The sequence below is a fragment of the Megascapheus bottae genome, chromosome 1 (genome assembly GCF_031878675.1).
Source record: "Megascapheus bottae isolate mThoBot1 chromosome 1, mThoBot2.hap1, whole genome shotgun sequence".
Classification (NCBI taxonomy): Eukaryota; Metazoa; Chordata; class Mammalia; order Rodentia; family Geomyidae; genus Megascapheus; species Megascapheus bottae.
Genome location: NC_143509.1, coordinates 53,676,459 through 53,699,064, shown reverse-complemented (window position 1 = coordinate 53,699,064; position 22,606 = coordinate 53,676,459). Strand labels below are relative to the sequence as shown.

At 50.4% G+C, this 22,606-nt stretch overlaps 1 protein-coding gene and 1 long non-coding RNA gene across 2 annotated transcripts in view; one reads left to right on the top strand and one right to left on the bottom strand.

Moving 5' to 3' along the window:
* The window catches only part of Meltf (melanotransferrin), a 23,083-nt gene extending 6,906 nt beyond the window's left edge, over positions 1-16,177 (bottom strand). Inside the window, exons 1-13 of the mRNA XM_090332088.1 lie at positions 16,129-16,177; positions 14,810-14,964; positions 13,275-13,374; positions 11,189-11,371; positions 10,818-10,974; positions 9,167-9,234; positions 5,581-5,768; positions 4,731-4,911; positions 4,005-4,156; positions 2,307-2,403; positions 1,038-1,232; positions 210-366; positions 50-117 (exon numbers count right to left, since the gene is read on the bottom strand). Of these exons, the coding sequence (XP_090188214.1) occupies positions 50-117; positions 210-366; positions 1,038-1,232; positions 2,307-2,403; positions 4,005-4,156; positions 4,731-4,911; positions 5,581-5,768; positions 9,167-9,234; positions 10,818-10,974; positions 11,189-11,371; positions 13,275-13,374; positions 14,810-14,964; positions 16,129-16,177 (1,750 nt within the window). The remainder of the gene's footprint in view (positions 1-49; positions 118-209; positions 367-1,037; positions 1,233-2,306; positions 2,404-4,004; positions 4,157-4,730; positions 4,912-5,580; positions 5,769-9,166; positions 9,235-10,817; positions 10,975-11,188; positions 11,372-13,274; positions 13,375-14,809; positions 14,965-16,128) is intronic.
* Positions 12,952-22,606, top strand: LOC150069169 (uncharacterized). The gene is made up of 3 exons (XR_016535284.1): positions 12,952-13,048; positions 21,601-21,770; positions 22,407-22,606. It is a non-coding gene; the product is annotated as an uncharacterized LOC150069169 (long non-coding RNA).

Below are 22,606 nucleotides of genomic sequence, written 5' to 3'. Positions count from 1 at the left end.
ACCCTCTCCCATCTTGTCTCTGCTCTGGCCCCAAACCTCTCCCATGTACCATCTGTGTTCTCAAAGACAGTGGTGTGCTTCACAAAGGCGACGTCCCCCGCATTCTCCACCAGGCACCTGCCATGAGAGGAGAGGGCAGAGCAGGGCGGGCGTGAGAAGGGGTGGTGACCTCCTGCAGCCCTGCTGACCGCCCACGGCAGGTCCAGTACCTGAAGGCCCCGCTGTAGCCGAAGTACCGCTCCTGGCTGTTGCCCACGCACGGGTTGCGGCCCTGCTCATCCCCCACGCAGAGCGCACACAGCGAGGGAGGGTAATACGTGGGGTTGTTCACAGGCACACAGCTGGCATTGAAGAACTCGCTCACCGCTGAACCCGAGGGGAAAAGCTGTCTGAGTGGCCCCAGTGGAGAAGTGGCCGGGGGAATGTCCAGGCCACTCTACACGCCACGGCTCACCCACCAGTGCTTGCACTGCTTTGGGGACAGGGACCTTACTACCTCACATGCAATTCTGTCTCTGTCAGAGCAATTCCCCAGCTGTTTGGGGAGGGAGCTGCCAACTCTAGTGCCCTCTGTGTGCCTCCATGGGTGGCTAGAAAATGTTTTTTTTTTTTTTCTCTAAGTTACCAGCCAAGGCAGAATTTTATGGCCAGTTGTCAGCCCAGGATCCCTCATCATGTACACTTTACCATAACAAGAGGAGATTCATGAGTTTCTGGGCCAATGTGTTTTTGTTTTTGTTTTTCGTTCTGTTCCCATCCTAGCATATGTGTGCTGCTTGCACACAGAGGATAAGGGGATAAGGAAGGCCCCACAGCCAAATGGTGACAGAGCCAGCCTCAGGTCCTCCCATACACAATGCTGGTACAGAGGGCCCTGGCTCCCTCCAGGGAGCCACCAGAGAGACAGCTGCCTGCTGAGCATATGGCAAGTGTAATTCCCAGCCTTCCCAGAGCTGAGCCATGCCAGGAAGAGGGGACCTGGGGGATGAGGCCCCTCCCATGCACTCCTGAAGAGGAGCTCCCCCAGGGGGTAGTACCTGTGAGGATGTCACAGTCCTTGGGCCGGATGAAGCCCCTCTGGATGAGGGCACCCACTGGTATGTCCCACCCTGAAGGGTTGCCAAAACCAGAGTGGCAAGAGCGCTTGCCACGCAGCTCATCCAATGTGAAGGAGTAGGTGCTGTCCCGTCTCACCACCGCAACCACGAAGTAGGAGTTGCTTCTGTCATCCTCTGGAGGGGAGAAGGGGAAGAGAAGGGAGAGGAGAGGAGTATTATATGAAGGGTCTTTGTCACAGCCTGGACCAATCTCCAGGACAACCTGCCCTTCCCCTGGGTTTCACTTCTTGAGAGCCATGATCCTTCCAAGGCTTATGGCAGCCTAGAGCTAGCTAGGCCAAGGCAAGGGCCCTTAGGGAGCGAGTCCAGCGGCACCCCTTGCTGAGAAGCATACTGTGTGGCTCTGTTCAACAACTGTGATTTGGCTATAGCCCCATAGCCTTTAGCTAAAGGGCTCTGTGTCTCCTCACACCAATGGGATATATTTGTCACTTCTTGAAAAATGTTGCCCTGATCCCAGAGATTCCTCAGGGCCAGGTGGAAGGGCCCCAAGGCCTGTGGTCAGCACTTAGAGGACAAAAGCCAAAACCAAGCCTAGGCTACTGGGGAGAGGTGCATGAGCCCCACAGGGGAAGGGTTCCACAAAGCCAAGGACATCAAAAAGATTGTGTGTGGCCTGGAAGGCCAGCTAAGAATAGTCTTGATGTTCATGAGGAAATAGATCATATCATATTTTACTTTCTGTTTTATTTTGGTGCCAGTACTGGGGCTTGAACTCAGGGCCTCACATTCCTGCTTGGCTTTTTCACTCAAAGCTGGCACTTAACCTTTTAGCTTTTTGCTGACTAACTCAAGATGAGAGTCTCAGGGATTTGTCTGTCTGGGCAGGCTTGAAACCTTGATTCTCAGGTCTCAGCCTCCAAAGTAGCTAAGATTATAGGTGTGAACCACTGACCCCTGGCCTTTAGGGAAGATTTTGAATGAATATGCAACAGAGACCATGTATGGTCTGCAAGCCCAACGCAGACACTCTTATTCTGTATAGGAAGGTTTTGGACTCCTTATTGGTGCTCATTGAACAGATGGTAAAACTGACGTCTGAAGCAGGAAGGGTTTGTGTGGTGACAGAATGCTAACAGAAGGCCCAGAGGAGGCACTGAGCGGCAGCCGAAGCTTCTGGACTAGGCCAAGGGGCAAGTGCTCATGTAGATATCGGCCCACTTGGCAAAGCCAGGGCACCACACTCACCAGCATAGAGCTCTCCGGCTGCTGGGACCAGACCGTATACCTTCCCTGCTGTGTAAATGTCCTCACCACTTAGGGTCACAGCATCAATGTGTCCAGCCTGCAGGAACAGAGAGAGTAGCTGGGCAGGATGGTGGGATCCTGGAAGATGGCAGGGCCTTCCCCTCAGAGCACTGTGGCCTCAGCTACCATGGCTGCTCCTACTCCTGAGAGCCAACTGTTCAGAGGGAAGCAACGCACTGGCTCGCACTCCCGCTGGGCATGGTCTCTTGGGTCTCACCAAGCTTTGTCCACACAGTGCCTGCAAATATCATTGTCTACTTAGAGAGAGGGTTCCAGTGGGAGATGATCCAGAATTAAAAAGGTGACATTTCCAGCACCTGCTGGATATAGCCCCACCTAACGAGGCTTCCTGGGACCCTCCTGAAAGCCTCCAGGCCACCTACAACCCACCCCACCTGTACCCCACCCTACCCCATCCTTCTGAAGTCTTGGCCTCAGGACCTTGCAAAGGGGTGGAGGTGAGTCAAATCATTGTAGTGTGAGAAATCCAAGGGAAAGGGGGTGAGGCTGAGGAGGGAGGGATAGGCACCTAGCATGGTACCCAGAGGTGTGACATCATGACACCCCGGGCATCTGACACAGCCTAGACCTATAGCCCTTCCCTGGGTCACTGTGGGGCCCAGAGGGTGATATTAAAGCCACACTGGACACCATCTGGAGAGCCCTGCAAACTACAACTGAGGATCTTTGAACCTCCAGCGGGATTCTGAGGAACCCTGGGGTTGGCTCCTTTTCCCACAGGCTCTGGACAGCCTCCAGAGACTGAGAGCACCTTGACTGAGAGGAGGCTCCACGCTGGAGGCTGCTGACGTCTCCCAGCTCTGGGCACCCTGGCAGCAGCAGGCCAGTGTGCCAAGCACTGGGAAAACAGGACTCCTCTCCTTGGCACACAGCAGTTGCCTTCTACTCCCTCTGTCAGCCCCTGGGCAAGCTGCTTCTTCCCACCTGAGTGGGTAAACTTGGCAAGAGGGGATCAGTAGGGAGTTCTAGCTCCTGGGGTTGGTGTGGTGCCTACACAATGGTCTCACAGAGCTGGCATGCAGGAAATGTTGGTTCCTGACACCATTACGGTCATGAGCCAGTCACCCATCTTATTCCTGTCCAGGCTCCTCAGCTGTTTAGCTGATGCGGTTCTCTGGCTGTTTCCTCCTCCTCCCACCTCTTCTTAAAATAGAACTGGCAGCCCTCACCTGCCCACCTGTGAGCACTGAGAGCCCCTGGCCTGTTACAATTGTCCTCAGTGTCACCAGCCTCTGATGTCTCATCCAAGAAGGCTGAAGGAAGGAGCTGGGCAGGGCTCCAGAAAGGGACATCTGTGTCTCTAGCTGGAGGTGGTGAGTGTGTTAGTGGGTGCCAAGGCAACTAAAAGGGTCAGGATAAGCACAGAAGACACTAGAAAATAGCAATATTGCACATCTCTATATAAAGCATGTGCAGTTCTCCACCCACAGGAGATCATAAATGATGTGAAACGAATCTGAGCACCCAGAGTGGTAGAAAATGTCTAGAAATCATGATACTGAGCTCACCACCCCCAAGTGCAGGGGGATGTGGCCTGTCCCCCCTTCTCTGTGGGCTGGCACAGGAGACACCCTCTTCCCCATGCAGATGCTGCCAGCCCCACCCACTCCAGCACACCTGGATCTGCCTCATGCAGTGCACAGGCGACTCTGCTGACACACACTGGATCTCTGGCTTGAGCCTCTGCCGGCTGAAGGCCACGGCCATGTCTCCACACTTCTGGATCTCGGGTGTGGACAGCACACACCAGCGCAGGTAGTGGGGAAGCCCTGTGTGGGTGCACATAGAGGCTGGTACTTGGCTTGGAATCAGAACCCGGGGGGATGCTGGCTCTTTCTCTTGGTAGCCTAGTGGAAGAGGTTTGTCCCTGAACCCTCAGTGCCCCACTTCTCCTCCCAGGAAAGGATCTTCTTCCCACAGGGGCTGTGTGAGGCCTGAGGCAGACTGGGCTGCGGGGTATCTAACTCTGCATCTAGCCTGCTGTTTCCCTGCCACGGAGAAGAATGGGGGGAGTGGCAGGTAGACTACTGCTATAGTCCAGGCAAGAGACAATGCCTGAGGCCATGGGGAGGAGATACCCACGGGAGTGAGAGGGCGAGGAGGGAGAGTTGCTAGGATTTGGGGGTTCTAACACAGGCCCAGGAGAAGGCAGGGTACAACAGACCACACAACCACAAAGCTCTTCCTCCCCAGGGGCCAAGAAGCGCAAGTGACAGATGTCCACAGAGGCCTCAAGGCACATGGTGGGTCCCCTAGGTGAGTGTTAGCCTGAGGCCACGTCTGCCACACTGCAGTCAGGCAGGGCTGGAGCTGGGGGTGGGGTGCTGGGACAGGAGGACTCACGGTTGGGGTCACAGAGCAGACCCTTCATGGCGTGCAGGTACTCAGGTCCCAGCCAGGCCTCATAGGTCTGTGTGGCGATGGGCACCAGCTCTGAGGTGGCGTCCTTGAACAGCAAGTTCTTTTGGCCGTAGGCCTCAGAGCTGAACATCTGGAAGCTGCTGCTTTCATGGCTGAACAGCCGCTGCATGTCAAGAGTGGGCATGGGTGGTGAGGGGGCCCCCGGGCCAGATCCTTGCCAACCCAGCTCCGCCACTGCCACCTCCTCCTGCCTCTGACCTCAGGCGAGGTGCCCACTGTGAGGCCAGACCAGGCCTGTCTGCCTCCCTGCCTTACAGCTTTGGGTCAACATCCAGTTTGTCTGCCATGTGACAAGGCTGTGTGGACCCAGGTCTAAGCTGGGATAGCAGGAAGCACAGGTAGTAGCCACATGGATGGGGCAGAGCCAACTGACGTATGTCACACCCGGAAGGCACAAGCACGTGGCTACTAGAAGCTTTGATTCAATAAGACATTGTCCACTGGCTATAGTGGGTGCATGATGCCTGATGTATTCCATTTGCCATTTTGGTGACTTGCTCGAAGGTTCTATGTTGTCTTTGGAGGCACAAGTTAGAGGAGCTTTTCTTGGAAGGGCTCCTAGGTGACCCTCAACCCGCTGCTCTGACCAGTGTCTCTCTCTGCCCGCTTGTACAGTGTCTCTCACTCAACTGACCTGGCTGTTGCCCCAGTGGGGTTTGTCCAGAACAGTTCTCTGGGCCTCCTTCCCTCCCAGTCTTAATTCTCTTGGCTCCCATTCCTTAAGTCACATAAAGGCCCAGCACCACCTGGGACGCCTAATGGCCAATCTCACCTGGCCTTCGTTGAGCAGTCGGAAGATGAGGCCCCCGTCCGTGTCGGCCCGAACCACCACGGCATGTGCAGGCACTCGGGCCAGGTGGCATTGTCTCCACTCAGTGACATCAGCCCGGCTGCCATCCCTGCACAGCAGCTGGAAGTCCTGTGACTGAAGTGCCTGGCCCCAGGAGGGCAGGGTTTTTCCTGCAGACAGGGAGGCCCATGAAGCCGGGGTGGGGTGGGGAGGGCGCTGGAGGGGGGGCAGGAGAGCAGACTGGGGGAGGATGAGTATGGCGGCAAGGCTGGGAATTCCCCATTTATTATGACTGCACGGTGGTCGAGAACAGGGGCTATGTGTTCTCAGCAAATCCTGCTAGTGGATGTGAGATCTTTGGCAATAACAACACATACAGAGAGGACCGTGTGACAGAGTGAGAAGATGAAGGAAGCTTAAGATGAGCAGAACCCAGCACTGCGGTTTCCACTCCAGTTTCAAAACACCACAGTATAAACAAAACTGGTATATTTAAGTCCTTTTTTTATTGTATGTTTTTTATTCTCTATTTCTCTTTATTAACCATTTTTAACATGGTAGAATACATATTTGCTAGGTAATTTTGCACCCTACTTTTCCCCCATTTATTTCAATAAAGTATTTTCCTACACTACTGGGAAATTTCCATAGAACACATATTTCATTTATTGTTAGTTATTATTACTATTATTATTTTGCTAGTCCTGCGGTTTAACTCAGGGCCTGGGTGCTGTCCCTGAGCCTCTTTGCCTTCAAGGCTGGTGTTCTACCACTTGAGCCACAGTGCTACTTCTGGCTGTGTCTGAATAGTTTATTGGAGATAAGAATTTCATGGACTTTTCTGCCTGGGCTGGCTTTGAACCATGATCCTCAGATCTCAGCCTTCTGAGTAGCTGGGATTACAAGCATGAGCCACCAGAATTTGGCTCATATTTTCTCTCTCTTTTCTTTTTTTTGCCTGTCCTGGGGCTTGAACTCAGGGCCTGAGCATTGTCCTTGGGCTTTCTCAAGGCTAGAGCTCTACCACTTGAGCCACAGCACCACTTCTGGCTTTTTCTATATATGTGGTACTGAGGAATCTTTGTGCATGCTAGGCAAGCACTCCACCACTAGGCCAAACTCCTGGTCCTCATATTTCCTTTTCAAAATATAATTTTATTGTCATAATTAGAGTGTGTGTGAGGGAGCTACTGTTTCATAATCAAGTAATGAGTATATTTCTTTTTGGTTGATGTCACCCCCTTCCTTTGCTTCTCCATTTCCCTCTTCCATCCTTGCCCAAAAGTGGCATGGTTCATTTTCTGCATCATGTCTACTGAATACCATGCCCGCATTTCCTAATGCTTCCTCCCTTCACTTCTACACCCAAATTCATATTCCTTTTTCTGTTTTTGTCAGTTGTAGGGTTTGAATTCTGGGCCTGGACGCTGTCCCTGAGCTCTTCAGCTCAAGGCTACCGCCCTACCCCTCGAACCACAGTACTACTTCCAGTTTTCTGGTGGTTAATTGGAGATGAGAGTCTCAAGGACTTTAGTGTCCGGGCTGGCCTTGAACTGTGATCCTCAGATCTCAGCCTCCTGAGTAACTAGGATTAATAGCCGTGAGCTAATGTGCCCAGCTCCAAATTCATATTTCCTAAAGCAAGATTTATTTGAAAGTGTCTATCAGGGACAAATGGGGATATTAAAAGACTAAATAAACTATATAGCAATATATACAATATTTGGCAGTGAAATTCAGAGCCTCAAACTCTCACTCAGCTTGTGCTCTACTACTTGAGCCATACCTCCAGCCTGGCATTTTGCTGATTAATTGAGGATGGAGTCTCAAGGACTCTTATGCCTAGCTGGTTTTGGATCTCAGTCCTTCAGATATAAGCCTCTTTAGGAGCTATGAGTCACTGGTGCCTAGCTTGGAATATTTTTATAACTTCTAATTAAAATGGGGGGAACCCTCAGCTAGAAAATGGGGAGGAAAATATAAAACTTTCACTCCAAAACTTTTTCAAAATGTATCAGCAAACAGGAAAACTCCACTGAGGTCATTGTAATTCTAACCAGCTGCTTAAAAAAGCCTCAAGTGCTCACCTCAATTCTCTCTCTCATTCCTTGTTTCTCTATTTATTTTATTTTATTAGCAGTACTGAGGACTGAACTCAGGGCCTATGCATTTGCTAGGCAGGTGCTCTGCCACTTGAGCCATAGCTCTACCTTTTCTTCTCTACTTTTAAAACTGCAGCAAAACCTTTTGCAAGGCTCTGTGCTGGAGATATCATTTGCCACCCTAGGAGACAAATGGGACACCTAGCGCTGCTACTGACTACTGTTATTTCTTGTTTTTCAGGGCTGCAGTCACATCTTTGCCTCCTCTGCACTCTCCTGTTCAGACTACATCATGAACTTATGACTCAAAAGAAAGAAAAGACAAAAAAAAGCCATTTTCTTTGGGCTCGCCTGGATTACAATCCTCTTAAATTACACATCACACATAGCCAGGATTACAGGCAGAAGCTACTACGCTCAGTGTACAAGTTAATTTCTTCAAACAAATGAACTCCAGGCAAATCCAAACAAACAAAAGGTCATTCTATCAAGTAGATTTGTGCTAAAAAAAAAAACTAATGTTGGCCGGGAGTTTGGCCTAGTGGTTAAAGTGCTTGCCTAGCATGCATGAAGACCCGGGTTCGATTCCTCGGTACCACATACATAGAAAAAAGCCGGAAGTGGTGCTGAGGCTCAAGTGGTAGAGCTCTAGCCTTGAGAAAGTCCAAGGACAGTGCTCAGGCTCTGAGCTCAAGCCCAGGACTGGCAAAAAAACAAAAACAAAAACAAACTAATGTCATAAAAAATAGACTGAGAAACTATTACAGGATAAAATAAAATTTTAAAAGCTAATATCTAAGCCAGCGCGGTGGCTCATGGCTATAATCCTAGCTACTCAGGAGGCTGAGATCTGAAGACTGCAGTTCAAAGCTAGCCCAGACACTAAAGTCTGTGACACTCTTACCTTCAATTAACCTGTGGGTCAAGGGGTAGGGCAGTAGCCTCGGGCTGAATAGTTCAGGGACAGCACCCAGGCCCAGAGTTCAAGCCCCCACCCACAAAAAACAAAAAAGAATGATGAGTGTAACCTAGTGCTAGAAGTAAGTTTCGTCTGGATGAAGAATAAATAAATAGACAGGAGTTCTCTGAATTACTCTTGTAACTTCTCTAATGCTCAATTTGTTCAAACTGAAGCAAAAAAAAAGAGGCAACTATATTACAGACCAATCTCCCTTGCCATGGGGGAAGAGGCTTATTCAGATAAGAGAAAGGTGCAAGGGAAGGGCCAGAGATGGAATCTAGTGAAAAGCTTTCAAATACAGCCAGTCTTCAAATGACAAGAGGCAGAAATCACACACACACACACACACACACACACACACACACACACACACACACACACACCCCAGACCTCCAGAGTAGCACCTTGCAGCCTGCAGAGCTGTTGGACCCCCACTGGAGAAACTCCCAAGAGTGAGGTCACCTACAGACTCAATGGAGCCAGCCAGGGTGCCTCTTCCACTCACCATCCGTGTTCTCCAGGACTGTGCTGTGCTTCACAAAGGCTACATCACCTGCGCCTTCTGCCAGGCACCTGTGAAGGAGAAGCCGTGCCCTCAGTGGGCTGGGCTGAAGTCCAGCCTAGATTGCAGGGCATAGCTATGGGGGCATCTCTCTCTCTCTCCTCTCTCTCTGTCTCTGTCTCTGTCTCTGTCTCTCTCTCTCTCTCTCTCTCTCTCTCTCTCTCTCTGTGTCTCTCTCTGTCTCTGTCTCTCTCTGTCTCTGTCTCTCTCTCTCTCTCTCTGTCTCTCTCTCTGTCTCTCTCTCTCCCTCCCTCCCTCCCCCCTCTCTCTCCTATCTCTCCTGGTAAAGGGTTTTGAACTCAGAGCTCCCCAATTGCTAGGCTTGCTCTCTCTCAGCTGGTGCTTTACCACTTAAGCCACACTTTTAGTCTGCCTTTGTGTCGATTAATATAAAGATAGACTCTCTCAGACTTTTCTGCCTGAGCTGGCTTCAGATCTCTGACTCCCGACTGTCTGGGGTTGCAGGCATGAGTCCTTGGTGCCTGACTGGGCACTTATTTCTTTGTATTGTCCTTGGACTTTCTCAAGGCTAGAGCTCTACCACTTGAGCCACAGCACTACTTCTGGCTTTTTCTATGTATGTGGTACCAAGGAATTGAACCCGGGTCTTTGTGCATGCCAGGCAAGCACTCTACCACTAGGCCACACTCCCAGCCTGAGCACTTCTTCTTACAATGTACCCACTTACAGCCTGCACTAGTAGGGACTGATAGAGCAGCCAGGGTGCACAGGGCGTCTTGCAGGTGGCTGCTACCAGGCAGAGGACTAAAACTGGAACATCTTTTCCTGGCATACCAACACATCTTGGGTGGAAGGAACTGTCTTTCATGTATTCTTTATATATTGCTGCCTGCTTTGAGGCAAAGTCAGGACAGAGGGGCTGCTGGGGGCTCCATAGACAGGAAACAGCAGGGACTGGACGGGGTGGGGCAGTGACACTGGGGAGAGTGCTGAAGACTCCTAGGGAGGCAGGAGAATGCGCAGAGGGCCAAGGGTAGGGGAAGGAGGCTGGGCCTGCTCTTTCCTCTGTTCCCCTAGCTGCCCTCACCCAGGTCGCCTTGAGGACAGGCAAAGCTGGCTTTCTTCCCCAAGTGGACACAGTGTGGAGTGGGGGTGGGGAGGGATAGGTCTGGAAGAGGGGGCCTTGCCAAGTTTCCTTCTGGCAGACTGATGGAATTGGACCACGAAGTTAGCCTCTGTGGGCCAATGGCAGGCTGACTGGAAGTTCAAGCCTGAGCCAGTAACAGAGACACATTAGTTCCAGTATCCCACCAAGCATTAGCCCTCTTGATGGTCAGGTCCAGGATGGGGACTTGGGAGTGGCCAGAGCATTGCTTTTTCCCTTTCCTTTACTTGGAGGCCCCTTCCTCTCCACACACCAGACATGTTGACTTAGTGAGCCAGTCTGGCACATTTAGGTACAGCTCTGCATAAAGAGTGCTTTGATGGGGAGCAGCCACGGGGTTCTTCCCTGCCTCCCAGCCACTTAGCTCTGCCCATGGGACCAGAAACACCTCCCCCCTTACCCACACCCACCCCTATCCCTCCCTCAGCCATTTAGCCCTGCCTACCCCATTCCTCTGGCCCCCCTCACCTGAAGGCCCCACTGTAGTCGTAATATCTCTCCAGAGGGCTCTTGTCACAAATGCCCTCCCCAGAGTTGTCACCCCGGCAGAGGCGACAAAGGGACTGGGAGTAACTGGTCTCTCCTGCCCCAGGAACACAGCTGCCCCCGAAATAGTTGCTGACAGCTGTGGGAAGAAGCCGGAGTTCTCTCAGTATCACTTTCTTCCGACAGGGCCCGAGTGGCGTCAGGCTGGGCCCGGCTCCACAGGGACCTGTCTAGAAACCTCTGAGAAAAACTGGGACTGAGGGGTTCCCTCTCCCCACCAGGTGAAGGGGAAGTATGAGAGGAAGAGAGGACAGAGGAAAGCAGAGTTCTGTGCTGGGGCCAGAAGTCCTCACCTTTGAGCACATCGCAGCCCATCACAGAGAGGCGGCCGCTCTCCACCAGGTAGCCCACGGGCACGTTCCAGCCCACCGTCCTGTTAATGCCCGTGTGGCAAGACTTCACGCCTTTCAGGGTGTTCATGGTCACGCTGGAGTTCCTTCTCACCACAGCCACTGCATAATAAGAGGTCCCAACCTCTAGGAGAGGAGAGGCCAGCAATTAGGGTGGCCAGGGAGAGGCCTGGAAGGGAGCTATGGGAGAAGGGTGTGTGTACAAGCTTGCACACATGTACATGGACATATGCAAGGTGTCCTATTTATTTTTGTTTTAGCCCTGGCACTTGCACTCAGGGCCTAGACACTGTCCTTGTGCTTTTTCAAGGCTAGCACTCTACCACTTGAGCCACAGTACCACTTCTGTGGTACCAAGGAATCGAACCCAGGGCTTCAAGTATGTTAGACAAACACTGCAACTAGGCCACAGGCCTGGCCCAAGGTATCCTATATCTGGGAGTACAAGAGGTACAAATCACATCTCATTAGGAGTCTCCGCCCTCCTGCAAACCCTGGAGGCAGACACAGCCAAGATAGCAACTCATGTGTGGTGTGGCCTCCTTCCCCTCTCCTGGCATGGTTCCCCTTCCCTTCCCTGACCAGCTAGCCCTTGGATGGGGCTGTGCCTTGTCTGGAATTCTTTTATTTCCAAAAGCCTAGCCTTTTAGGAACCTAGGAGAGCCCAGAGAGTTTGTGGGACAGGCACCCTAGCTATGGAGGGACCATAGTTGTAAGAAGGGGAACAGGGGGGAGCAGGTCAGGACTGGGAGAGAGAGAGAGAGAGAGAGAGAGAGAGAGAGAGAGAGAGAGAGAGAGAGAGAGAGAGAGAGAGAGAGAGGGAGAAGAGATAAGATAGGACTTGTGATGGGGTCCCAGATCTCTCAAGACCCTGAATGGCTTTGGATTGCAGGAGCAGAGATGGGGGTACAGCCCTATTGTCTCACAAAAAGATGTCTCCAGGGCAAGAATGGCCCAAGAGGGGACATTCAGACAAGATACAGATGACTCATCTGCGGAGTAGATGACCCATTGGCCTTTGTCCCCCACCCTCCCCCATGGTTCTGTGTTCAGAACAAGGTTGAATTCTAGAAGATAAAGCCAATCCTCTATTTTACACCTGAGTCTAGTTCCCTACCTCCTCTACCAGTCTCCTTCTCTTCCTTTCTAGTTTCTGGAGCCATCAAGAACAACCTGGGATGACTATTGGGGCTCAGTTTAAATGGGTCTCACTTCTTCAAGCACCCCTTCTATCTGCCCAGTTTTGTAGGCTTTCCCCACATCTCTCTTCCTCAAGGCCTGGCCTGGTCTTCAGAGCATAGGACCCATGGGTAACTATTTCTTGGCGTAGTTCAGCGTTCCTGACCTGGCTGCAGATGGCACCCAGTGGCAGTGTTGAATTAGTTGAATTAGGGGTCAGGCTGTTGCGGCATTTGAGCCCTGTCAGGCCTGTAGGGCTGCACTGTGTTCTGCATCACAGGACATCACTAAGAGAACAGTACCTTCTCCAGAGGAGACAGATGGGCAGGGCAGAGCTTTGGTAGAGGTAGATGGGGGCGAGACAGGCCCCAAGGCTGGAGAGGTGCTTTGCAAGGATGGGAGGGGCTCTGGGTAGCAGATAACAAGTCACATTGTGACCCATGTGAAGGTGGAGGCTGGCACAGATGGGCGGAGACCAAACTAGAGCAGGTCTGGTGTGACATGGTGGGTCTGGGTAGAGGAGTTCACTCCCCTGGGATGTGTGTCCAGGTCTGCTGGCCCTATGCCCCTGATGTGTTGGTCCCAGGTCATGACACATCTTCTCCATGCCCAGCCCTGTACCAGGTAAACTATACTCCCTCCATGGAGCTCATGTTGAACACACTTGGGCCAGATCTTTGTATTCCTGGTTTGGAAAGAGGCCAGGGTTTGTCTGCCTGGGACTCCAGAGTGCTCTGTAGACAGAACTAATGGTTGGCCTGGAGGCTGTAGCATCATAGGTCACCCAGGCTATGCTGGTGAGGACACTTCTGGGTGGGGCCTTGCCCTCCTCTCCTCTGCTCCATAGTACCTTGATCATACACTTCACCCACCACGGGCTTCAGGCCATGCTGCTTTCCAGCCTCATAGATGGCTCCTCCATCTACAGTAATGGCATCGGCTTCCTGAGCCTGTTTAAAAAAAGAATGCCAGTCAGGTCAGTTGGCTTTAGTTCTCCTAGTGAGAAATTTGGGACAGTTACAGATGGCCCAGGGCCGTAGGGTCTAACACTGTCCTCTTCATGTCACCCACGAGCCCCATCCTGACCCTACCTAGGTTCCATCCAGGCCAGGGAGTCATCTTGCTTTACTTGCTATTTAAAAATATGTGGGTTTGTGGGTAGGGAGGGAAAAATCTGGGAGAGAGTGAGGGAAGGGTGACATTGTCCCAAAAGAAATGTATTCTTTACCTGACTAATTTAACTATAACCCCGTTGGACATCATCTTTATAATAACAATAAAAATCAAATAAAAAAGAAAAAAATGCATGCAATCCTAGCTATTCTGGATGCTGAAATCTGAGCATCAAGGTTTCAAGCCAGTCCAAGGAAGGAAATCTGAGGCTCTTATCTCCGATTAACCACCAAAGAGATGGAAACGGAGCTGGGGCTCCTGGAGTACAGTGCTAGCCTTGAGCAAAAAAGCTGAGGGACAGTGCCCGGGCCCCAAGGTTCAAGTCCCAGGATGGGCACACATACAAAACTCCCCTCAAAATATAAATGACTAATTTTACATTATCATTATAGGTGTATAAAGTAAAAATTTAGTAGTATCGTGAGACTCTTCAAATAACCACTAGAAGCTGGAAGTGGAGCTGTGGCTCACGTGGTAGAGCACTATCGTTGAGCTGCAGAGTTCAACGACAGCGTCTAGGCCCCATGACCGACCAAAAAAAAGAAAAAAGGAACAAATACATTTTCTGGCTTCACACTTCAATCCCCAAATCTCAGCCTCCTGAGTACCTGGGATTACAGGTGTGAACCACTGGTGTCCGGCTTCTCTTACTCTTTAAACACAAATAGCTTGCACTACCTGCATGTTTTGAGGGCCATGTGTGGGCTCTTGCTCAAGAGCATTGCTTTTCACCCTCACGGCGTGGTTGGATAAGGCTCTGGGCACACCCTGGTCTGCCCTGCCTGCCTCTGAGGATGTCATTGTTGGTTTGGTGGGTCCTCTTGTCACTCAAAACCTACGACCTACTCCTTCCCCAGAAACCATGTAAACCCCATTCTGGAAAACTCCAGGGCAGAGTCAGTAGACACCACTGGGCCACTGAGAGGTCACTGCTATCTGTTCCCTGCCTCCAGGGCTGGGGGGGTGGCAGTAGGGAAACTGACTCTTGATGTCCTTTCCCCACCGGCACCCCCCTGGATAGCCACCCTTCTGCTCCTGCCGCCAGGCCCAGGCCTGGCAGGAAACAAACCAGCCCTTATGTTGCTGGGCAAGTCAGGAGATCCCATCGCCCAGCCTGGCAGAGGGATAGTCGTCCCCTTGCAGTGAATGAGGCCCGTTGTGTGGCTTCCTGAGTCAGAGCCCGGTTGGCTGGGCGGAAGGGAGGGGCCTCACCGCGATGAGCTGGACGCAGTGGTCCACGGAGGTGCCCTGGATGCAGAGGAGGGGGGGCTGGACGCCCGCTTCCTGGAAGGCCTTGCTCATGTCGCCACACTTCTGCTGCTCCGGGTCTGAGGTGGTGCACCACCGCACCTCCATCCGGCCGAGCGCTGGGGGAGGCACAGTGAGGCCGGGCCGCAGGACAGGACACACCCGGGGCCCCAGGCAGGACACAGCGCTCCTCCTCACCGCCTCTCTGACCAGGGTCAGGGCTGATTGGCAGGAGTGGGGCCCAGAACCTGGCTCATCACAGAGGATGGACGGCTCCCATCCCCACCTGTCCACCTGCCTGGGGCAGAGCCAGAAGGAGGAGGGCTGTGTGTGTGTGTGTGTGTGTGTGTGTGTGTGTGTGTGTGTGTGTGTGTGAGAGAGAGAGAGAGAGACAGACAGACAGACAGACAGACAGACACACAGAGAGAGAATATCCCGCAGGCTCTGCCGTTTGTAATCCCTCCCTCCCTCAGCCTGGTCCTGGAACCCTTGTCAAGCTGTGACATGCAGCTGGGAGGAGGTGGCGGCCCTCTGGCAGTGGGGACAGGGCCAAACCCTTTCCAAAGCAGGTGCAGCAAATTGGAGGCAGCAGGTAGGGTCCGAGTTCATGATGCCCCTCTGGCTGGTGACTTTGAGTAACTCACAGTCACCTCTCTAGGCCTGTCCCCCCCCCCCTCCCGCCCCCTGTCCCCTGCAAAGCAGAGGGAGAAAAACCCTACCTCTGTGCTATGCACCCAGCTCCAACACAGCTGGACTTTCCCTTGGGCCCCACAATCTGATCAGGTCAGAGTCCCAGGCAGCTCCCGCTGGGGGGCCCAGGAGAAGAGGTCCCCTTGAACCAGCCAGCGGTTCCCGGGGTCTCAAGTTCCACCAGCCCGGCCTTAACTCCCCGGAGTGGTGGCGCGGGGAGACCCAGCCTTGCCCCATGCCTCCTCCCTGCCTGCCGGCTCGAGGTGGGGAAGAATAAAGCTGCTCTGCCCCTCTAAACCTTCCATGCCTAACAGGAGAGACCCCCTCCCAGGACCTGAACCTACTCCCAGCACCCCAGAACTCTCCCCAAGCCTCCTAACCGCCCCCTCCTCGCCAAGAATCCTTTTCAAAACCCAGCTCAAGGCCGCCTCCTCCAAGAAGCCCTCAGGACAGATGTGTCTGTGCTGCCCTCATCCGACGACTCCCCTTCCCTCCCTGGAAGACGCCAGGGCCGCACTTCCCAGCCTGGGTGTTGGGGTGTTGGAGAGCTCCAGGACCCCCGCCCGGCCTCGGACTTTACGGCAGGGCCTCACCAGTGCGCAGGGACAGGAAAAGCCACAGAGCCACGATCGGTCCCCGCATGGCGCCGTCCGAGGCTGGCTGGGGTCCGGTCGGGTCTGCCACAGGCCAGGTCTGCACTTGCCTCCCGTCCGGGCTGCAGCTACTTAAGCTCGGGCGCGGCGTGGCCCCCACCCGTCCCGGTGCCCACGCCCCGGGCGCCCCGCCCCTGCCGGCCCCAGGCCCGGACCTGACACCTGAGCGCACGCGGCGGGCGGTGGACTTCGCGCCCCCTGCCGGCGCCCGGCCGGCCGGGCAGCAGGCCACGCTTAGGTCTAGCAGTTCCCAGGCTTTCCCCTCCACACCTTCCTACCAAGACCACAACTGTCACCTCCTGCCGCAGAGGGGACAATGCCAAGTCCAGAGCTGGGGTTCATTCACGGTCTTCCCTCCCCTCCCAGCCGGAAAGGGGACACAGGCATAGCACAGGCATGCACGCCACACAAGGCCGTAGGGCCATCGCAGGAGACGGAGAGGGGCAGCGTTGGAGGAGGGCAAAGGAGGGAGGGAGGAGAGGTAGGCTGTCCATTTCTCCTAGCCAGAGGTTCTTGAAGCGTCGCCCAAAAACTTACTGGAAACATTTCTCAGGCTCCACCTCTGGCCACTGAATTAAACAACAACAACAACAAACCCTTTGGAGACCACCAAAATCGGAGTGTCTGTGCAGTGTATATGACTTCCCCACGAATTACAATACGAAGTATTCAGTGTCCACCAGCATGGAGCTCACTCTTCGGGGAACGGGGCAGCTGTGGGGCCCTGTGGGAGGGAATGCACTCAAGGCAGCCTTAGGGAGGGGAGACTCTGGAAGCCTGCATTGGATGGTCGGGGTGGGAATGAAACATCAAAGTATGGTTGAGCAACTCCTCTGTCCAGAATTTTCGGAAAGACTTTTAAATGTTTGATAATGGGCGGGCCAGGAGTGTGGCCTAGTTGTAGAGTACTTGCCTAGCATGCATGAAGTCCTTGGTTCAATACCTGGAAACCACATACATAGAAAAAACTGGAAGTGGTGCTGTGGTTCAAGTGGTAGAGCTCTAGCCTTGAGAAAGCTCAAGGATGGAAAAAAAATTGATAACAATTTTATTTTTGTTCCTATACCAAGGTTTGAACTCTGGGCCTGGAGCTCTTACTCAACGTTTTCTGCTCATGGATGGCATGCTGTTTAAGCCACGGTTCCACTAATGGCTTTGTTGGTTAATTTAAGAGTCCACAAAACTTTCCTGCCCAAGATGGCTTCAAATTGCAATCCTTAGATAGCCTCCTGAGCAGCTAGGATTACAGGCACCTGACTATAGGAGGCATTTGATCATATTGTCAGGGCATAAGTAGCCTGTGGAAGTGAAGAAAGACTGAAGATCCAGAAAAAGGGGTGACAGGAGATGTGAGATAAGCTCAGCAAGACAGGCTGAGGGTACCCTCAAAAGGAGAAGAGATGATAGGAAAGAATGGTACTGTATTTTAGATCTTGTCCTCAGCTTGTGACGTGGGAGGTGGGTGTGGAGAGAAGCTATAGAACCTGTAGTCTCCTTTATCTGGCCAGGAGGTGAATGGTTTTTGCTAAGACATAAGCTCCTCTCTTGAAGAGGCCCTCACTTCCCTCCAGAGGTCCACCTGAGCGTGGACTGGAAACTCCGAAACTGTAAGCCAAAATAAACCCCTTTTCCTTCCTAGTTACCTTGAGTATTTGTAATAATCACGGAAAGTTCACTACAAGATGGTTCCTGCAGGTCAGGTCTACAGCCAAGAGTAAGTCCACGCAGCATGAGCTCTGATTCTCAAACATTTCATTTGCAGTCCAGATTTTAAATATTGAAGAGGATTAGAAAGGCTGAAAGATCCATTTTGGAGATAGTTTTAAAGCCATTAATATATCAGTACCAATTTTTATTGAAAACCAGGTTTAATCTGAGTTAAAAACCAGTATAAAAGGAGGTACAGGCTAAAAAGTAAAAATCAAGATGTCTATATTTGGCTCTGTCACTAAGGATTTTCAGAGAAATTATTCATACCCTGCTACTTCCAATGAGGGATTCAGCTGACTTAGAATGAAAACATATATGCATAAGGAAGAGAAAATTGATACAAGAGGGAAAAAACCCATAAAGCATACTCAGGGAGGGAAGATTATTATACCAGCCACCAGAAAGGAAAGGACTATATTTAAACAAAAATTTGGCTGATTTAGAGATTTATAGCCAGAATTTTTCATCTACCCCCTTCCCCTCCTCTCTTTCCCATCTGCAAATGAAATTACTGCCAACACTTCCATAAAACAGTTTCAGCCTGTGAGGAAGCCACAGTAAGTGAGGCCCTGCCTGCCCCAGAAAAGGTTCTGGGTGATTTCCTGAGGCAGAGGAAGACAAGGAAAATGCCCTCTGAGGCACAAAATGAGGTGCAGGCACAGGAAGTTGTGTTTATGGGGTGTGGGACAGGTATTATGGGAATGAAGAGGTCAAAGGCTATGGAGTGGGAACTCTTCTGCCTTGGAGGAAAGTTGGAGAGGGTACAGTTGGGTGGTGGTGGGAATTTGCAGAGGGTGTCTGTATAAAGGGACAGCTAGGGAGATGATAGGTAGCAGATAAAGAACTGCGAAGGCATGTGGATTAGTTTACATTTAGGCCTCACGGCATCCACTGAGGAGAAGGGAAGCACAATGGAAGAAGCTGGAAGCAGCTGGTGATGGTCAGATCTGCCAGGGAACAGATTTGAGACTGGGAAGAGCTTAGGATTCGGGGTTGGGGGTGGCTGGGAACCTGGATTGGAGTGAGGGGAAATGACAGTGGGAAAGTTGGTCTGTGAAGAAATAGTAGTATTTAGTGACTGTATTAGAATTTGGGAAGTAAAAATGCCCAAAGCACTAGATGAAAGCTTTGGTGATGGAGACAAGTTCTCTCAAGTACAATTGTTATTAGCCACAGGCAGAAAAATAGCTAAAAAAGATTAGTAGAGCTAATAGTGTCAGAACTAAGCAACGAAGTTTCACAGAAGACATCTATCTTCTTTTCCAGTCTTAAATACCACTAGGGAAGTAGATATTTTGGATGAGACAGCTCTCACAAGATTTAGAAAATCTTTTTGTGGAACTCATAATGTGAACACATGCGGCTTTCACACACTAGCCCATCTGTGAGGTAAACGAGCCTAATTATAGACATTCTAAAGAAGAAAAATTACATCTTTCCCTCTAATCTTTTCTTCTATAAGAAAGTTTATTATATCACTGATGAAACTCATTAGCAAGTTTCACATACTAATTGTTTTGTGGACCTTCATAATTTCTTGATTTTTTGAGTGTGTGTGTTGGTATTCAGGTTTGAATTCAAGTTTTTGTACTCTTATCTTTTTCTGCTCAAAGTTGGCCTCTATCACTGGAGCCATACCTCCACTTTGGATTTTTTTGCTTGTTAATTGGGAATAACAAATCTCTTAACCCTGGCTGGCTTTGAACTAAGAACCTCACATCTCAGCTTGCTGAGTAGCTAGGATTATAGGCATGAGCTACTTGTCTCTGTGCATTTTAAAAATTGGTGCATATTGTGTGAAACAAGGTTCATGGTGACATTTTCATATGTATTCCACATGGGTTATTGAAGAATCACTCTAAACATTGTTCAAATGAAATAGGTCACTAATAATTCACCAGCAGAATTTGGGGTCAATATATGCTTAATGGTCTTAACTTTGGATAAAAACCAGGATTTCCTCAAGTTTGGTACAGGAGCAAATATAAAGGAATAACTTTTTCTTTTTTTTTTTTTTTGGTCAGTAGTGGGGCGTGAACCCTGGGCCTGGGTACTGTCCTGAGCACTTCAGCTCAAGGCTAGTGCTCTACCACTTGAGCCACAGAGCCACTTCTGGTTTTCTGGTGTTTAACTGAGTCTCACAGACTTTCATGCACAGGCTGACTTTGAATTGTGATCCTCAGATCTTGGCCTCCTGAGTAACTAGGATTACAGGAGTGAGAGACAGTGCCTGGCTTTTTACACACACACACACACACACACACACAGCAGTCATACTGTAAGGAGAATGAGACTGGTGGGCCCTGTTGTCATGTCCTATTATCCACAGCCAGCTCTGACAAGGTTCTTTATGTGGCACTTGACTTAGATTTCTACAAATCACATCATGTAATATTTTAAACTCACAGAGATTACACCAAAATATGAGGTAATTAACTTTTGAAAAATAAACTACTAACTGGATGCAGTGGCTCATGCCCATAATCCTAGCTACTCAGGAGGCTGAGATCTGAGGATCGCTGTTCAAAGCCAGCCCAGGGAACTGAAGTCTGTGAGACTCTTATCTCCAGTTAACCACTAGAAAACTGGAAGTGGCACTGTAGCTCAAGGGGTAGGAGCTGAAGAGCTCAGAAACAATGCCCAGGCCCAGGGATCAAGCCCCATGACAGACCCCCCCAAAAAAACCCCCCCAAAACTACTGTCCCTTGCAGTTAATTTTTGTTGTTTGATCTTCTGAAAAGGTCAGGGTTTTGTTTCCATTGTTTGTGTCCTAAATTGAATTGTTTTCAGCTTCAACTTATTTTCAGTTGGTTGCTTTCCTATGGTTGACATCCATAAGGGACTGGCTCGAGAGCCTCCAGGTTCTGAGAGTGCTCAAGCACTATACTTACTGAGTTAGGTGGAGCTGTTTTGGCCAGGCACTGGTGGCTCATGCCCAGCCAGTTAAAAATGTGAGACTTTAATCTCCCATAAATCACCAAAGAGCCAGAAGTAGAGCCATGGCTCAAGTGGTAGTGCTAACAAAAAACTTGACTGTCCAGGCCCTGACTTCAAGCCACAGTACTAGTGCTCATGTGCACACACACATACCTGGAGAGAATTTTAAGTATCTGGGAGGATGTGCTTAGATTGTATTAAAATGTCATGCCATTTTTACATAAGAGACTTGAGATTTAAGATTTGTATAGGGGTCCTCTCAGACACCAAAGAACGACTGTATGAATACAGATGGAATAACTTAATAAGAGTGCAGGGCTTATGGGGGCCGGGAGTTTGGCCTAGTGGTTAAAGTGCTTGCCTAGCATGCATAAAGACCTGGGTTCGATTCCTTGGTACCACATACTGAGAAAAAAGCTGGAAGTGGTGCTGAGGCTCAAGTGGTAGAGCTCTAGCCTTGAGAAAGTCCAAGGACAGTGCTCAGGCCCTGAGCTCAAGCCCAGGTCTGGCAAAAAAAAAAAAAAGAGTGCAGAGCTATGTTTCACTTTATTCCAACATTTCATAGTGACTCTTAAAGGCAAATGCAAATATGATTTCAGCCTACCATGATTTAAAATTTTCTAGTGTTAACAAATACCATTTACTTCTATGAATCTGGCAGTAGTGGACGCACGCACTCAGCAGCTGGCCACTGTTCTTCCTGAGGGCTTAGGATGCTCAGGTGCTCATTGCTACTCTCTTGCTTTGGCAAATTTCTGTAACCAGGCTCTTGTGCAAACCTCCAAGCTGTGAAGATTCAGTGATGATGTTGGGAGTGGTGTGCCTGCTAAAACTTCCAGCCACAGAAATCTATTTGCTGCTCCTTTCAAGACTTGGATGGCAAAGAAAAACTCTGATGGGGAAAACTGGAAACAACTCAAAAAGCTCCTCAGCCAGTAAGTGGATAAAGTAGCTGTGGGCACATACGTAAGGTGGACTATCAGCAGTGAACTACTGACACATGAACCTCCAAAACCTTTTGCCGAGAGGAAGAAGTTAGACCTTGTCATTTGCATATGCAAATGAAAACCATTGGCTTGGGGTGGGAGGAGGGACTGATGAGTTAGGGGGAAGCATGAAGGAAGGCTTAGGGTACTAGTACTTGTGTTGCAGGACTCGCAGGATTATATATGCACATCAAACTCTTAACTGTGGATGTATATTAAAAGAGGCATCATCTTACATAGCAGTGATGGAGAGGGAGGCAATAGGGGCACTTGAGGTATGGGCCCTATTTTTTGAGCCTCGTAAAAGTTCACTGAAGTGTATGTACACTAAACACATTACATATAACACAAAGACATGAAAAGAATCCCAGCTTCATCTTTCTTTGGTATCTTCCACTTCTTTCCCCGTTTACTACTGTTGGTTATAGAGAAGGATGCTAAGTTGAAAATCACAGCATGAAATGGAGAGTTGATGAGAAAGGAGTGCTAGACTAAGTAGTGGCTATTTTGGTTTTAGTCAAATTGAGCAAAACAGTAGTAGGATGATTTACATTTTGCATTCTATTGTCTTGTATTTGTTGCTAGACTCTCAACTAATGCTGTGCAGATGTTCAAGACTCGTGGATCTGTGATCGTTGACATGAAAATGGCTTATGAAGCCCAGATGTGTGTGTCAATTCCATGTTTGGAGTTAGCAGAGACGGGTGCCAATGCACAGCATCTCTTTACAAAAAAAAATTTAAAAAAAAAATTGGTGCCCTTAGATTATAGGGTGGGGCTGTGGC